This window comes from Pelobates fuscus, chromosome 10 (genome assembly GCF_036172605.1).
Source record: "Pelobates fuscus isolate aPelFus1 chromosome 10, aPelFus1.pri, whole genome shotgun sequence".
Classification (NCBI taxonomy): Eukaryota; Metazoa; Chordata; class Amphibia; order Anura; family Pelobatidae; genus Pelobates; species Pelobates fuscus.
In genome coordinates, this window is record NC_086326.1 from 103497474 (window position 1) to 103516332 (window position 18859).

Genomic DNA, 18859 nt, shown 5'->3' on the forward strand with positions numbered 1-18859 from the left:
CAATAAAACACTGTCTGCTCGACAAGTGAGATGGAATCTCTTTTTTTCCCGGTTCAACTTCCAAATCGTCTTTAGACCTGGGTCTAGAAACAAAAAGGCTGATGCCCTTTCCAGGATCCATAAAGACACTCAAATTGAACCTCCTTCGCCTAAAGTCATTGGAATCTTATCTTCTCTTATTGATGACATTAAAGATCTCAGTGAAGATGCTCTCGAACTTCCTAAATCAATTCAATTATCCAAGAAAAACGGTCTCTACTACTTCAAAGACCGGATTTACGTACCTCCCTCTTTCAGAATTAAAGTACTCAAATTTATTCATGATTCTCCTCTGGCAGGTCATCCAGGTATAAAAAAGACCCTTGAATTGTCTAAAAGATACTATTGGTGGCCTCGTCAAGACCAAACTATTGAATCTTATGTCAAATCTTGTTCTGTATGCCAAAGATCAAAACATGTCCATCATCAACCATTTGGTCAATTATTGAATTTACCAATTCCTGAACGACCTTGGCAATCCATTTCTATGGATTTTCTGGTAGAATTACCTCCTTCTCATCATCATACCACCATTTTAGTGGTGGTAGACCGCTTCACGAAAATGTCTCATTTCATTCCTTTGAAGAAGTTACCCACATCCTCTGAACTTTCGAAAATATTTCTTGATAACATAGTCAAACTTCACGGACTGCCAGACGAAATCATTTCAGACCGAGGAACTCAGTTTACCTCCAAATTCTGGAATGCATTATGTGCCACTCTTCATATCCAACGTAAACTATCATCTGCATATCATCCTCAAACAGATGGACAAACTGAAAGAGTCAACCAATGCTTAGAACAATATCTACGATGTTATTGCTCTCACTTACAAGACGATTGGATAACTTGGTTACCTATGGCAGAATTTGCATACAATAACTCTTTTCATACCAGCAGTAAAATGACTCCATTTTTATCCAATTATGGATTTCATCCTTCCTCATTTCCTGCTCAGACAGTTTCTTCATCTAATCTCTCCGATTCGAATCAAATCTCTCATATGTCCTCTTTATTCAAGAAATTGCATGAGAATCTAGAATTGGCCTCCTCCAATCAAAAGAAGTTTTTTGATACAAAAAGACAACCTTCACCTTCTTATAAAATTGGTGATCTTGTCTGGCTTTCCTCAAAGAACATCTCTACAAATCGTCCATCAAAGAAGTTAAGTTCTCTTTTTCTTGGTCCTTTTCCAATAATATCGGTTATCAACCGTAATGTTGTTAAATTGAAACTTCCACCAACTTTAAAGCTACATCCTGTTTTTCATGTGTCCTTGTTGAAGCCTCATCATCCTGACCCTTTCCAAAGAAATGTCACTACTTCTCCTGATCCCATATTGGTCCAGGGTGAAGAAGAATACGAAATTCAAAGTATACTGGATTCAAGGATCCATCGTGGCTCCTTACAATACCTCATCAGATGGAAAGGATATGGAATTGATGAAGATACATGGGAAAACTCCTCTGTCGTTCATGCCGACAAATTGGTTTCCAAATTTCACAAGAGTTACCCTTCTAAACCAAGTCAATAGCACCCAGAGGTTGCTCATTAAAGAGGGGGTACTGTCATGCCTTAACTATGGTATCCTCTTACTTCCTGGTTCCACGGAGCCTAGCCACACCCCTTTATGACACGGTCTGCCTATTTAATCTGACTGCACCAGCTGATCAGGGCTGGATTATTGAACTACGTTCCTTACTCACAACCCGGCTACAACTTCGTTGTGAAAGCCTCTGCTACCAGACCGGACTGAAAGACTCTGCAAAGTTCCCTTCACCTCTCCTCATCCACGACTAAAGATTAAACACTCTTCATACGCCTCTGAGGAGATCTCGGGAACCAGTATTCTATGTGCCGGAAGCTAAGTAAAACCAATGTGATAAGCGTTGCATCTAAAAGCTGTTATTACCTGTCTCCAAAAGTCCTTCGGTAAAAACAATCCCGTTACAGCTAACTTCAACTCATACTTCATATCAGTTATCTGCATCTGTCTTGCTTCAGTTAAAGTATGGAACAGCTATTGTAATTACTTATCACCTAAACCGTTAACTCTACTAAGAGACTCCTTATTGATTCAGTGTCTGCAATTTACTATCGTTTACTACTTAAAGCTACAGTGCCTGTAACTGTGGACTTCAGTTATCATTTACTACTTAAAGCTACAGTGCCTGTAACTGTGGACTTCAGTTATCATTTACTACTTAAAGCTACAGTGCCTGTAATTGTGGACTTCAGTTATCGTTTACTACTTAAAGCTACAGTACCTGTAAATTGGAATTGTAGATTATGCTAACGTAGTGTACCTATAATCTTAATTTTAATAATGACAGGAGGCGAGTATTTTGCATAACTTTCTTTACTTTATGCCTCCAGCAGCACAAGTCAATCAGAAAACTTTAAACCAATCAGTAACAGGCATCACATCCATATATAAAGCCCTGACAGTCACATGATTTCCTCTTTCTTTGATGTGAAAACAGTCCATTATAGCGTCAGGGAATTCGAATAACAGTCTTGAGTAACGTGTAGAACATAATTTGGAACATGACTTGAAAAAACCTTCCAGCTTTATCTTGATTTTTATCTTTATGATGGTTACTCTGAAAAGAACAGAAATACGTGAAAGGTGATGGAACCCAACTGATGTCCACATAAAAACCAGTACTATATGCATCTATATTTATATTACGTTAACAAATTGCAACATTAAACAACCATAGTATACTTAAATAATCGCCACGGCTGTAACACCCGTCAACCAAATAAGCATCCCATAAATATACTGAAATATCCAAAATCTTATAATTAGACTGAGAATGATAACCAGAAAATTAGAATTTCCCAGAGTATAGGGAGGGAAACAGGGAGGGAAAATACTCGCCTCCTGTCATTATTAAAATTAAGATTATAGGTACACTACGTTAGCATAATCTACAATTTTATCACATGACAGGAGGCTTCGTATTTTGCATTTTTAAAGCTGTGGTATGATCGAAAGGATGCGTGTGTGGTTGACGAAAATAAATATACGGAAGTTGTCTCGCCGTGTCCAATTCGCCGCCTGTAAAATATATAGAGGCCCCTCGTGAAGGCCTGAGAAGCAGCCGTGCCTCGTACCGAATGAGTACCTAAAGCACGTCTCCTCCCCCGTTAACGATAACAACCCGTGAACCCATCTAGACGGAGTGTTCATGGGAACTGTCTTGTATGGTTGTTATAACCCCGCCGATGTCTTAATGTGTCAATCTAAGTGTTGTCGGGATCTCCATCTAACCAAACACCGCTATAACTGTACAAAGACTGGGAAAACCGCCGGGAACAGGGTAAAACACGGACGCGGAAAGGATTTAGTTCTACGAGACACCGTAGAGGTCCTTCCTTCTGGTGATACCGAAAAATCGTATACGTCGAACTCCAGAATATCTGATAACCGACGAAAAAATCTAACGTGATATGACTGACGGAGGGATAGGATCGTGTTATCTGACTAGTTCCGAAAAAAACCCAATCAAAGTCTCACAACCGTGATACTTTAACTCATGGTTCGGGAACGTACGTTACCCCGCGGAAAAACGGCCTATCAAAGGTTCTTGATCGACCGGAGTGTCGTGAATCGTACTATGCGCTGTAGAAATAACGGAACGTATCCCGTTAATGGAGCGGTCGGATCGTTCCGATCGGCTCGTCGTGAAAAATTATGAGCAAGATTCAACATCGAGGTAGATAGGGGTAATAAAAAATCGTAGTCCCTTTCCATACCCCAGTGACTTCCAAGTGTGGATAAATTATTTTGGGGAATACCTGTTGTCCATGAGTCCCATGACTCTAGTTGGTTGCGATAGTCCCTTGACATACCAGTCTCCCTTAGAAGACACCAATCCACCAACTCTAGCCGCTCCTGCGTTAACAATCGATGATGTTCTCCCTTTGATCTGCCCGAAGGCAAGTTAAAACTGAAGAAGCAGAGGATGATCCCAATTAAAACAATCATTCCAGAAGTCACGCTTAGCTCCTTTACCTCTGTAACGAGTATTATCGAAGTCCTTGCCATTCTGATCCCAATTTCGTAGGTGTGCCCGGATCTCAGGCAGTGAGCTTTCAGCCGATGTCTGGCCCGTCAGTGGAGTGGTCCTGGGAAGTAGTCAAGGTACTATGGAGCCTTTCCATCATATCCGTCGAATTTTCTTACGAAAGTCGCTATCGTTGATGTGGGGAAGGTGCAATCCGTCCAATGTGGAATCTATTCCGAAGTAGAGGTACGTAGTTACTCAGGACTGGAATCAAACCGACTCCGCTCTGTTCACTATGAATCCCAACAATTCCAGGAACTGTGACAATAAATCTCGTTTGTCTACGCAGTTAGGAATTGGGCTTGCAAAGGGTCAGTAAGTTACAGCGGATACCCTTTGCTCTTCAATGTGTCCTGACCAGCTTCCAAAACTTCTTGAGGTACTATGTGTGCCAATAGGTAAGCGTCCTTTCAAATCTAATCTTGTAAAAACCTTTTCGAGGAGTAGGTCTCCTAATAGATGTATACCTTCCTTCTTGAGATGTCGGTACGTCCCAAAACCATTGGGTTGGTCTATGTTGATGACGGTGAGAGTCTCCTTCTTCTTCTTTACTACTTTACGTGGACCTCGGTCTGATCGGGGCATAGATATCACTGTAGTGACACCGAGCTCCCTGTTGAGGACTATCTTGTTCGTTCCTAGATGACGTGGGCATTCCATCCTGAGCTTGTTTCGTACTTCTTTTCCCCGAAACCGGAGGTTTGCAAGGTGTGCCCGGTGCTTCGGCAAACCCCTTTCGGATGATCCTGGGTGTCTGGTGGTACGCGAGTTTTCCAGTGGGTTCTGTCACTTTTCCTCTTCCGATGGAGACTCTCCATTCTCTTATGATCTCCAGAGAAAGGAGAGAATGGAGTCCTCGTCCCCTGATGAAGGGTCTGAGATGTTCAATGAGCAGGACGTTCTGAGAGACGGTTCCGCTAAGTCGAGTGTTCTCTTTCCCCTTTGGGGAAGTCGCGTTGGGTCCTTACCATGGTGTTTAGGTGGTAAGGTGCCCGACTCGTTAGCCAGCCTCTTGGAGAGGGCTTCTTCCCCCGGAGCTGCCCTGGCAGCTTAATCCTCACCTGGAAATTGGTCGGTGAATTGAGGGAAAACCGATCTGTTGGTTCACACCCTTTCGGTCTGTGGAGTCCGTATCGTACAACAGTATGCTTATTGCCACTCAGTGTGTCTCTGTGTATAACCGGGGTCACCCAGCATTTCGATGAATCGGTACCACTTCCGAAGGATCTGGGTAGTGGTCTGAGAATGGGGACACCCTCCGTAGGACCGGGACGTACCCTGGTATGGGAGACGTGAAAGTCTCCCTATGTATAATCTAATGGTTCATCCTTATATGTCCTAGAGTTGTAGAGTTTGGCGGTATAGTGAGTTCTCCTTCTCGGTTAAGGGAAGGGTGTACGGGTCCTCCAATTGACACATAGAGGCGTCGGAACACATGCCTGTAGTGAGTCCTGGTCTGTGCATGCAATGCCAGAGCATACTCTGAAGGTAGAAAAAGACCCTAGACAAGGGCGCAGGGATCACCCCTTCGTACCTATGCCACTAGCACCGGGGTAAGACTATCCTGGGGTCACCCAGCTTAGGGGGTCACCCCTGTATGTATGTCCCTTATGGCCTGTTGGGACCCTCTTCCGGTCTGTGGGGTACCGAGACAGGTGTCAGGTACGGTAATACACTTATTGCCACTAGTGGGTCTCCACATACAGCTGGGGTCCACCCAGAACTGTTTCCATCAGTATCACTTAGAGATTTTCTGGAGTGGTCTGAGGAGGGGGTCGCCCTCAATAAGACCGGGCTGAACGGTCAGAAATGTCGGGACGTAAGCCCTTATGGGGATGTACGGTAGTCTCCAAATTACCCAAGGGGTCACCCTTATTGGGTATAGTACTGTGGAGTTTTGGCAGCACCGTGAGCTCTCCTTCATGGTGCTGTCGACATACATGTATCCATTGTGTTCCGGTCTGGCATACAGTGACAGATCGTACTCCGTGGTTATCAGCCCGTCCTAGGGCGTGGGGATTAGACCCCGATATCTATATGTCCTTAGCCATTCCGGGTCTTGGCTGGGTTCTCTGACTTCCTGAGGTATGTCTTGCCAGACCTCCTCCTCTGAGAGCGAGTCCTCTGCCCTCCATTCGTCTATGATTTCTAAGGACGGTGGAGATAATGGATCCTCATCCCCTGACGAGGGTCTTGTGGAGTGTCTGACACAATGGTAGTATGATTTTTTCCCGTCTGTGGGGAGACAGAGTATACGTCAGTGCGTATGTATCTACACAGTGGCTTCCACGTACAACTGGGGGGCACCCAGGTACCATGTAATCAGTACCACTAGGAGTTTGACTAGTGGTCTGAAGAGGGGTCACCCTCTTATCGACCGGGGTGAACGGTCTTTAATGTTGGGACGGAGCCCGGTAATGGTCGGGACGGAGCCCGGTAATGGTCGGGACAGAGCCCGGTAATGGTCGGGACGGAGCCCGGTAATGGTCGGGACGGAGCCCGGTAATGGTCGGGACGTAAGCCCGGTAATGGTCGGGACGTAAGCCCGGTAATGGGAGGTATCGAAGACCTCAGTACGCTTTCACCCTTGTGTATAATTTTGTGGAAATTTTGCCATTGTGGATTGTGCGTACTTCGTTATAAGCCCTTGATTGGGCGTGGTGGTCACCCTTAGTAAGACAAAATTGTCATTGCCTCCTGTGAGTGTTCATCCAATTGGGCAGTGCAGCCTGAACCTGATGGGAGTTGTTCCTGGTTTGGTGTAATACAATCCCAATGGTAAGATACCTGCAGTGGTCCTTTAGCACAGAGTTGCAGGGGTTAACTGCAGTGAGAAGTGTGCTTAGCCTGGTGGGAGTTGTTCCTGGTTTGGTGCAATACCATCCTAATGGTAAGTAATCTGCAGTGGCCCTTTAGCACAGAGTTGTAAGGGTTAACTACAGTGAGAAGTGTGCTTAGCCTGATGGGAGTTGCTCCTGGTTGGTGTAATACCATCCTAATGGTAAGTAATCTGCAGTGGCCCTTTAGCACAGAGTTGCAGGGGTTAACTACAGTGAGAAGTGTGCTTAGCCTGATGGGAGTTGCTCCTGGTTGGTGTAATACCATCCTAATGGTAAGTAATCTGCAGTGGCCCTTTAGCACAGAGTTGCAGGGGTTAACTACAGTGAGAAGTGTGCTTAGCCTGATGGGAGTTGCTCCTGGTTTGGTGTAATACCATCCTACTGGTAAGTAATCTGCAGTGGCCCTTTAACACTGAGTTGCAGGGATTAGGAGTGTGTGTAGTTAACACATTATATTATGTGGTAAAAACTTTTATTTCCGACTGTATCAAGAATATAAACACTTTACCTGAAACTAGGTTAGGTGTCCTGTGGGAAGGACCAATTATTCATGTAATACTTTAATGGCACATAAAACCTAAATATAAACATTTATAGAAGCAGGAACTCGGTGCCAGTTCGTGGGAATCACGAACTGGCGAAACTAATATGGCCGCCGAGGATCTCGCGGTATCGCGAGATCCAAGATGGCCGCCGTTCGCGCGCAAATTCGCCGCGCAGTCCGCGACCGCGGTCCGCGATTGCGGTCCGACGGTCTCGGTCGGCACCCCCTCGCGCCCCCCTACCCACCCCTCGGTACCCTGGAACTCTTATCGAAGCCTGGTGGTCCCGCGCGATCGCGGTAAAATGCCGCGAATCGCGAGGGACAAACAGGCAAGCAGACATGACAGCAACAGATCCCAGCAGGGGAAAAAACAGTGGGGAAACAAACCATCTAGCAGTCCAGGGAGAAGGATGGATCTAGCAGGGGGAAATAGAGGAGGCAGATGAAAAAGGGAGGCCCCAGACAGGGGGAAAGTAAAAAGGTACAATGCCAAAACAATTTAAAGGGACCATAAGATAAATTTGCATTATATATAGAAAACAGTTGAGAGCTTAATACTCTGACCTGTGCCTTGGCTGGAAGCAGCAAAGAAAGAGGAAATCATGTGACTGTCAGGGCTTTATATATGGATGTGATGCCTGTTACTGATTGGTTTAAAGTTTTCTGATTGACTTGTGCTGCTGGAGGCATAAAGTAAAGAAAGTTATGCAAAATACGAAGCCTCCTGTCATGTGATAAAATTAAAGTCTTTACCTTTTACTTTCTTTAATAAATATTCAAACTATACGAAATCTGCAGTTGTGTTCCTTCATAACAAATGTTTAGACGTGACAGTGTGTCTGTCAAAGAGTATGTGTTTTTGTCAGTGAGTGTGTCTGTCGGTGAAGGTGTCCATCTGTCAGTAAATGTGAGTGTGTGTGTCAGTATGTGTGTGTGTTTCAGTGAAAGTGTGTGTTGGTTAACAGTGTGTGTGCCAATGACTGTGTATCGGTCAGTGAGTGTATTTCAGTGTATGCATCAGTGATGGCATGTGTCTCTCAGGCAAAGATCACGTTGTTTTTTTTTTAAAAGGAAAATAAATTTGGATGGGGGGAGGGACGTGTTTTATCATGGCAGCACAAAACCAAAATACACCACTGATATATGAAACTAAACACAGTCGTTATGTAGCTTGTTATATCTGCAGTAAGATGGTATATTGCCTATAGCAGTGTTTCCCCAAACAGTCCTAGTGGCCCACCAACCGTCCAGGATTTGTCATTATCTTCATTGGAACAAAAAATGGAAATACATAAATTCTGGGTTGTTGGTGGGCCATGAGGACTAGTTTGGAAACCACTGGCATATAGTACTATTTGTGCTTTCTGATGTTACACATCCTTTTATTCACCCACTGAAATCACTCTCTCATCTCTGCAGGTTCAGTACCAATTCTGTTTTAAGGCACTGCTGGAATGTCTACGACTTCTTCCTTATGTGGACCGAACAGACCTGTGCATTGCCGAACATTGGAGTGCCTCTAATGTTGAATAAAACTATCCTGGCAATCTAGTTCAAATAGACAAATGGGTCACTATATTTTTTCTATTATGTCCAGTAAATATTTGAATACATTATTTCCAATGGAGCAAGAATAATGTTTTGTTGTACTTGAGATTATGATTACTTGCAATAGAATTTACGTATCTATAATGTTCCATGTATAATAAAGTTTGGTGTCAGGTGAGCATGGATGGAATAACTATCCAGAATGATAACATTTTCACTTTAATACCATTCAGGATTATGGGACATATCACGTTATTGTAAAAGTCATGGCATGTTGGCTGTACTAAAGTTAGCACACATTAAAAGAACACTATAGTATCAGTAATACAAACGTTTTCCTGACACTATAGGTCTAAATGCACCATTTAAGTGACCAGCCCCCCGTCAGCAAAATAAAAGGTTAGTTAACTTCCCTTTTTTCCCAGCACCTTGCGGGTCTACTCGCGGCTTGCCCCACCTCCGCTCCGCTTCCTTGGCTGAGATCATCAGATTAGTGGCCATCTAGAGGTGTTACTAAGCAGAAATGTAAACACTGCCTTTTCACTAAAAAGGCAGTTGTATTACATTGATTACATTAAAAAGCCTGCAGGAACAGGCAGTAGATACCATAACAACTAAACACTAAAGTATCCCTTTAAGTTCAGTTGTTAGGCTTTTAGCGTATTTGTGGTTGCATGTAACTGAATCTTTGTTTCATGTAGATTGTGAAAAAGTGAAAGATTGTGAAAAGTGAATTAACTGGTGTTAAAAAATCTTTATGCAATGTGTTAATATTGTAGACGTTTATTGTAATGCTCACATTGCTTGTGGTTTACCATAAAAATAACAAACACAATTATTTTCATGTAATTTATATTGTGAAATGGTTGAAAGATGAGAGAGAGAGATCATTACACATGTAATTACACATGTAAGTTGTTTAATGGTGTTTTACAGAGCTGTAGGGTAATAACTTGTAAACCATACCATATTAAATGGTTTTCACAACGCCTCACTGCTATATTATGAAATATATATTATTAAATATTTGTGTTTTTGCTATACTTGTTGCTCATGTTTCTATACTTCGGTACAACCATCTCACCCCTAGATTACAGATAAATAACCCAATTTAAGGTCAATATGGGGGATAACTGCTCCTGAAAATGCCTATTAGGGACCTTGCACCGAGATTACTATGTAACATTATGTTAAAATTCTGCTATAAGTTTGCAAAATTATTATGATATACCGATTGGGTTACGTGTTTGCACAGCACACCACGTGTTACCAGCCACAACACTAAAACCACTGACAGGTGAAAGGAATAACATTGATTATAATGGCACATGTCAGGGGTTGGATATATATTAGGCAACAGGTGAACAGTCAGATCTTGAATTTCATGTGTTGAAAGCAATAAAAATGGGCACAACACAACATAAAAAAACTTTTTATTTTATGGTAACCAACAGAATATGCATTATTAAAGTGAAACTGTATGGTGTAGGCACTATAACCATTTCAACTAATTTGATTTGATATAGTGTCTGGAGTCCCCTGACGGGGCATAGTCCCTCCATTCAGTGTTAAAGCATTTATGAGCAGTTTAACACTAAATAAGTCATACCAATTCATACCAGCAATGGGCGCTGTAGTAGGCTGAAAGCGGCCATCTGACACCCTCGGTCAATAACAGCTGCAGATTGCTGCTCAGGCTAATAGTTCCTCATTATTCCAAGCAGCAGAAAGGGAATGGGTTGCTGGCGACTCTCGTTTAGCATTTACATATTAAACAGTTTAATGTTAAATGGAAGAATGGTGCCAGGGACTTCAGATACTATAACCACTTCAATGTGATGAAGCAGTTACTACAGTGTGCCTTAAACAATAATGTGGTTTTCATTGATGCTTCTAGTTATTCATGTAGCCCTTTATTTAATGCTATATAGGCTCTTTACGCTCTGCCTATGTCTTCCATTTTCCATCTGTCATCAAAGAATTCCTTCTTCAACTGCTGGGTGCGCCCTTGATGATTTCAGTATACCACGACTTGACAGCCTCTTGTGCTCCTGGAAGAGGAAGCATTTATTTACTCATTTATTAGTTTATTTGGAAGAATTCACTTAGTCTGAGTACCTTCTAGAGTATATTAGTTACAACTACCAATATTTTATTCATGTCTCATGAAAAAGGCAGTTTCAAAACTAGTGGTATGTCAAGATGCACATATCCAGTACACATATTTTAGCCCCCATAGCATTTTTTTTAAATGGTGTAAAATGCATTAGTCACCTCTTAAACAATCACTGGCATTGTTAGTATGGATATCCTGACCACCATGTTGAATGGACATTGGAAGGCAACCTGCAACTACTCCCTGATCTTCTTAGAACCCCATGGCTTTTGGAGAGTCAAATGAATGGTCAATTCTGCTTCTGATCACATTAGTTTTAATAACACATGCTAGTATGTATCTTATGTTATCAGCACTTTAAAAATAAAGTTCACTCTTCAAACACACGTTTGAGATAATACTGATCTGAGTTGTGTGAGAAAGAGAATGATGGAAATACAAGACAATGCACCAGAGTCTGTTATTTCATACTTTATCCATGTGCTCCAACTGATGGATCTCTTCCTGCAAACGACATCTGTGGTCAAGGAGTCTCCAGTGATTGCCCTGCATCTGATTCTGATACTAAAATAGAAAAAAGTAATAAATATGGATAGGGAAAATATTTAAACTATAGATTACACTGTAACCAGTCTTCATGGTTCCAGACTATTTAGGAATAATGCAGACTGGTTAGCTGTAAGTTCAGGAAACCAATGTAGAAACACGAGATAGAGGAATAGGTCCCAAAGCAAATAATTGTATTTCTGAAATAACTATAATGGAAAGTATTTCAATTGCTGTATACTAATTTTGTTTAATGGTATATATATATATATATATATATATATATATATATTCCTATCTCAAGCTCTAGGAGCAGACCAATAAAGGCTACACTAAAGATTTTTAGTGTACTACAATATAAACTATCATGGCTGGTGTCTGTATATTTTACATTCAGAGACATACATGTAGCAGAGTATACAATTAATATTTACCTTCATTAGCTCAGCCTGTTCTCTACTGAGTTGTAAAAACAACTCTTTTTCTTCCTTAACCGCTTCTGAGAGCAGTTTTTGTACCTAGAAAACATTGCTCAAAATTAGAAATGATCTAAATTTGGAAGTGGAAGATTTTTTTTTCTCTACATAAAATGAAAGTGACTCATAGGGAAATGTGCAGTTAAAGGGACACTCTAAGCACCAATAAAAATCTTAGCTTAAAGGAACACTATAGTCACCTAAATTGCTTTAGCTAAATAAAGCAGTTTTAGTGTATAGATCATTCCCCTGCAATTTCACTGCTCAATTCACTGTCATTAACCCCTTCAGGACGGAGTCAATAGTGCACGTTCTGATCAAAACAAAACGTAAACAAAAACTGGAATTTGCGCTATATGTCTGTTTACCCGTAGTTCCCCTCTTTCAAATTATATGCACCCACACTTATTATATATCATTTTGTTCAGGAGAAACAGGGCTTTAATCTATCATTAACTATTCATATATGGAACATAATTTATTATGAATAAAATTAAAAAAAATGTGAGAAAATTTGTTTTTTTTTAAAATGTGCATTTCCGTCTGACATTTTAACTGTGAATGTCATAACACTGTTAGATTTTACTGCAAAAAAATGCACAGATTTGTAATCAGCAATGTCTCACGAGAACAACAGTACCCTCCATTAACAGGTTTTATGTTGTTTTGGAAAGTTACAGGGTCAAATATAGAACATTCCATTTTCAAATTGAAATTTTCCAGATTAGTAATGTTACCTTTGAGACGGTGTGGTAGCCAGGAATGAGCATTACCCCCATAATGGCATAGCATTTGAAAAAGTAGACAAGCCAAGGTATTGAAAGTGGGGTATGTTTAGTCTTTTTTAGTAGCCACTTAGTCACAAACACTGGCCAAAGTTAGCGTTCATATTTGTTTTTGTGTGAAAAAAGCAAAAAACTAATATTTGGCCAGTGTTTGTGACTAAGTGGCTACTAAGAAAGACTGGACATACCCCACTTGCAATACCTCGGGTTGTCTACTTTTGCAAATGGTATGCCATCATGGGGGTAATTCTCATTCCTGGGCTACCATACGCTCTCAAAGGCAACATAACCAATCTGGCAAATTTCAAAGTGAAAAAAATGAAATGCAAGCCTTACATGTGACTCTCTAGCTTTCCAAAACACCATAAAACCTGTACATGGGGGGTACTGTTATTCTCGGGAGACTTCACTAAACACAAATATTAGTGTTTTAAAACAGTAAAACATATTACAACAATAATATAGACCATAAAAGTGCCGTTCGCTTGTAAAAAATGCGAAAAACTTCACTTTTACTTAAAATATCATCGTTCTAATACAATGTACCAGTTTGAAACACTAATATTTGAGTTCAGTGAAGTCTCCCGAGTAAAACAGTACCCCCTATGTACAGGTTTTATGGTGTCTTGGAGAGTTACAGGGTCAAATATAGTGCTTGCGAATTAAATTCTCTGCACTTTCTCCCTGTGTTGTCAGGCATGTCAATCAAATTTTAATTAATCAAATCACATAATTACGTTAAAAGATTATTTAAATATACACGTAGAATTTTAATATATATGCATTTATAGGTATTTAAATTCTACGCGTATACTAATGTAATCTTTTATGTAATTATATGTATTTATCTATATATATATATTTGCTTTTTTTTGTATTTTATATATAGATAGATATATATAGAATGTCATTCTAAGTGTATTTTGTTACCGATATATATATATTAATAACAAAATACAGTTAGAATGAAATTACATATGCATATATAATTTATATTAAATTTTGTTTCAATATTTCTTTATTTATTTTATTATTTTATTTATTTATTATTTTAATTATACGTATTTATATATAATATATATGTACATCTATTATATATATAATATATATACATATATAATATATATATATATGTAACATCATTCTAAGTGTATTTTAATATTAATATATGTACTTATATTAATATTAAAATACACTTTGTATGACGTTACATATATATAATATGTATATATATTATATATATATAATATATATACATATTATATATATATATATATAAATATATTTATTTTATTTTTACACATGTCTAATTTATTTTTTTTACACCTCCTACCAGCAGGGGGACTGTCTGATATTTCAGACAGTCCCCCTGCTGGCAGATCCACAGCCAGCTATAGGAGGCCATGTGATCGCTCTTTGAGAGCGATCACATGGCCCCCGGGGGCCTCATTTGCCGGAAGGGGACTGCCTGGGCTCTCAGGCAGCCCCCCAGAAGAGGATCGCGGCGGAGGTAAGTACACCTCTCTTCTTGGGGGCTTAAGCCGTTACGGCGTACCATGCCGTCGCAATGGCTTTAAAGCCCATTTAATGCGTGACGGCATGGTACGCCATAACGGCGTTAAGGGGTTAAGGAGTTAAATCACTTTGTTTCTGTTTATGCAGCCCTAGCCACTCCTCCCCTGGCTATGATTGACAGAGCCTGCATGAAAAAAAAAAAAAAACTGGTTTCACTTTCAAACAGATGTAATTTACTTTATATAATTGTATCTCAATCTCTAAATTGAACTTTAATCACATACAGGAGGCTCTTGCAGGGTTTAGCAAGCTATTACCCCTGCTATGTTAATAGCTTGCTAAACCCTGCAAGAGCCTCCTGTATGTGATTAAAGTTCAATTTAGAGATTGAGATACAATTATATAAAGTAAATTACATCTGTTTGAAATCTTAATTAAACAGAACTTGCAATAAAGAAAGCCTAAATAGGGCTCTCTTTACAGGAAGTGTTTATGGAAGGCTGTGCAAGTCACATGCAGGGAGGTGTGACCTAAATGGCAGAGGATTGAGCAGTGAGGCTGCAGGGGCATGTTCTATACACCAAAACAGCTTCATTAAGCTAAATTTGTTCAGGTGACTATAGTATCCCTTTAATGAATTGGTTTTGAAGTATAGATCATTCTCCTCCAGTTTTACTGCTCATTTCTCTGTGATTTAGGAGTTAAAGGACAACAATAGTGCCAGGAAAACAAACTCGTTTTCCTGGCAATATAGGGTAATTAGGTCCCCCCCAACCTCAGGGCTCCCCTCCCAGTGGGCTGAAGGGGTTAAAACGGGTTAAAAAGGTAGGTGACCTTTCTCCAGCACCGGGCTCGCTTGGCGCTGGTGACCTCTCCTCCCCCTGCCGACGTCTGATCCGAATGCGCATGCGCGCGCATTCAAACTGCCCATAGGAAAGCATTACTCAATGCTTGGACGTCCAGCATCATCTCCCTGGGATTTTCACAGTGAGAATCGCGGAAGCGCCTCTAGCGGCTGTCAGTGAGACAGCCACTAGAGGCTGGATTAATCCTCAGTGAAACTGCTATGTTTTCAGCTGCAGGGCTAAAACTAGCTGTGTAAGTCACTGCCGGAGGATATAGGCCAGGGCTGCATAAACAGAAACAAAAGTGATTGGCAAAGAATTGAGCAGTAAGACTGCAGCTATACACCAAAACTGCTTCTGTAAGCTAAAGTTGATTTGATTCTTAGAGTGTCGAAGTCTTTATACCAGTGCTCTGTTAGAAACATAGAGTAGCAATAGCTAACTTGTTCATTTATACCAAAGAAATTCTACAATCCACAAAACATCTAGGGTGGATTGCTTAGAGCTTACCAGTACCCAATACCGTTTACTCTTCTCAGCAGATAAGGTTTGCTTGTAGGGTGGCAAACATGTTAAACTGCTGCAGTCATGGGCAAAAAAAGTACACCCTCTTTGAATTCTATGGTTTTACATATCAGGACATAAAAAAAAATCATCTATTCCTTAATAGGTTTTAGAACTAAGTAAATACATCCTCAGATGAACAGCAACACTTTACATATTACATCCTGCGATGATTTATTTAAAAAATAAACAATCCCTTGGTCTGACTTGATTGGGTGGCCAGCGTCACTGAAGTGCTTTTACAATTAAGTTTTACCCTCCATATATTTTACTATACAGCACAAGTTGGACAAGAGCAATGTGAATGTTTTCTCCCAGCAATCACAGCTGTGAATGCTTCTACCCTGTGAATTTATGACATACAGCCAGTGGTCAACCCAATCTAGCCCTGCCTTCCACATTATTTGCCAAAAAAGGGTCATTTCCAACTGCCTTTAAAATATGCCAATGTTGAGTTAAAAACACCTACCTGCACAGAGTTATCTTGTTTCTTTTTGGTTAATTCATGTTCCAGATTTTGCACCATGGCTGCCTTTTTCTTGTAGGCAAATTCAGCAGAACGAAGTCTGGCATACAGTAACTTCTCTGATTGCTTTCCCATATTAACTGATTTCTGGTAAGAAAGTACAACGTTTTCAGTTTATGTAATTTATTCAAAATTTAAATCTCCTGTGCCCCTCAGTATAAACACCAGTAGATGTCTCCTTCTCTAAATACTGGCATCAAGCAAAATTGCATAGACATTTTGATTGTGGAATGTGAGTAACATGATTAACCATATACTTGTTTACTCCATAATTTTTTTTTTTTAATTACATTTTAACTAACCACCCAGTTTCTCCTACAACATGCATGTAACTGCCTTGTTTTGTTTTTACTAAAGTCCTGCAAAATCTGGTCATTGCTTAAACTATTTAACTACTTAACAATGTGAGGGTTTTGCAATTCAGGCCGTGAACGTAAACACTGAAACCCAGACCATATTCTTCGAATCCAGTCCCAGATGCTTTAAGAAAAAACCTGAACTGTTTGCCTGCTGCATTAGTTGAAAACCCCCATGAGGGTTTTAAGAACCCCATATTACTATAAGAGAATATCTGCTAAATATTTTAAAACTCGCTCTATGACTGAACACTCCTTCACACCTTACATAAAATCTATCACCAAATCTTGACTCTTTCACCTTAAAAACATTACTTGTGTTCACCCCTTTCATATTCAGGATGCTACTAAGATCTCTTGTACATGCTTATACATTGTTTCCCACCTCTGCTTGTTAGACTGCATAGTGTCCAGATTGACCACACTTCTTTAGAGAAGCCTATCAGCTCTCCCCTTAACCACTCATTTCCTACAACTTTCCTCTGTCATTTCCAATTCACTGTGCTCCCTCAAACCCAGCAACCCTCCTACCCTTGGGTATATTAAGATCACTTGATTCCCTCACTTCTCATTGTGTATTTGTCCCTCATCCCTTCAGATTGTAAGCTTGTTTGGACAGGACCTTCTTTCCCTTCTGTTCCTTTATGCCATATGTGTTTATTAGACTTTATTAGATGTTTGTCTTGTTTACCTATTGTACAATACAGTAAATTAAAGAAGGGGAGGAGTGCATCGGTATGGGACTTCAAAACAAATACCCATGTTCCCACCTGTGGACAATATTTGGGAGCTATAACAATATAAGGGAGAAGGGGGGGGGGGGTTGGGGGGGGGGGAGGCACCTAGTGTCTCCTCCTATGCCTTCAACAATGCCAATCATAAAATTAATAGGGAGACAGTTTAGTCCTCCATCTATGGTAGGTGGGCCATAATAATATTATTAAGGTGGGGTGGGCCAAGTGTCCTCCCCTTTGCCCCCTCCCACTTTCTTGGGAAGACCCAGTGCCCGCACCCATGGGCAGTGAGTGGGCCCTAATAATAGTATTAAAGGGGGAAGGAACCAGTTAATAAACAAGTTTTTTTCACAATTGGACATATGCTTGATATTACATTCATAGTTACATAGTTACATAGTTACATAGCTGAAAAGAGACTTACGTCCATCAAGTTCAGCCTTCCTTACATTTGTTTTTTGCTGTTGATCCAAAAGAAGGCAAAAAAAAACAGTTTGAAGCACAATTTTGCAACAAGCTAGGAAACAAATTCCTTCTTGACCCCAGAATGGCAGCCAGATTTATCCTTGGATCAAGCAGTTATTACCCTACATTGAAAAGATTATATCCTTGAATATTCTGTTTTTGCAAGTATGCAACCAGTAGCTGTTTAAACATCTGTATGGACTCTGATAAAACCACCTCTTCAGGCAGAGAATTCCACATCCTGATTGTTCTTACAGTAAAAAAAACCTTTCCTTTTCCTTAGACGAAATCTTCTTTCTTCCACTCTAAACGCATGGCCTTGTGTCCTATGTAAAGTCCGGTTTGTGAATAGATTTCCACACAATGGTTTGTATTGGCCCCGAATATATTTGTATAATGTTATCATATCCCCTCTCAGGCGACGTTTTTCTAAACTAAATAGGTTTAAATTTGTTAACCTTTCTTCATAGCTGATATGTTCCATTCCTCTGCACTTTTTCTAGTGCCATGATATTCTTCTTTAAAACAGGTGCCCAAAATTGCACAGCATATTCAATATGTGGTCTTACCAGTGATTTATAAAGAGGCAAAATGATATTCTCGTCCCGAGAATAAATGCCCTTTTTCATGCATGACAATACCTTACTGGCCTTGGCCACTGCTGATTGACATTGCACATTGTTGCATAGTTTGTTGTCTATAACAATTCCCAAGTCCTTTTCGTGTGTTGTTATCCCTATTTCGCTTCCATTAAGGGTATACGTTGCTTGTGTATTCTTTAAGCCGAAGTTCATAACTTTGCATTTTTCAACATTAAATTTAATCTGCCATTTGAATGCCCAGTCCCCCATTCTATCTAAATCCCTCTGCAGCAAAGTAATATCTTG

General features: G+C 40.3%; 1 protein-coding gene across 1 annotated transcript in view; it reads left to right on the plus strand.

Moving 5' to 3' along the window:
• The window catches only part of FRMPD2 (FERM and PDZ domain containing 2), a 130754-nt gene extending 121224 nt beyond the window's left edge, over positions 1–9530 (plus strand). The window contains exon 41 of the mRNA XM_063433858.1: positions 8916–9530. Coding sequence (XP_063289928.1) covers positions 8916–9029 — 114 coding nt within the window. The 3' untranslated portion in view covers positions 9030–9530. The remainder of the gene's footprint in view (positions 1–8915) is intronic.
• The last annotated feature ends 9329 nt before the right edge of the window (positions 9531–18859 follow it).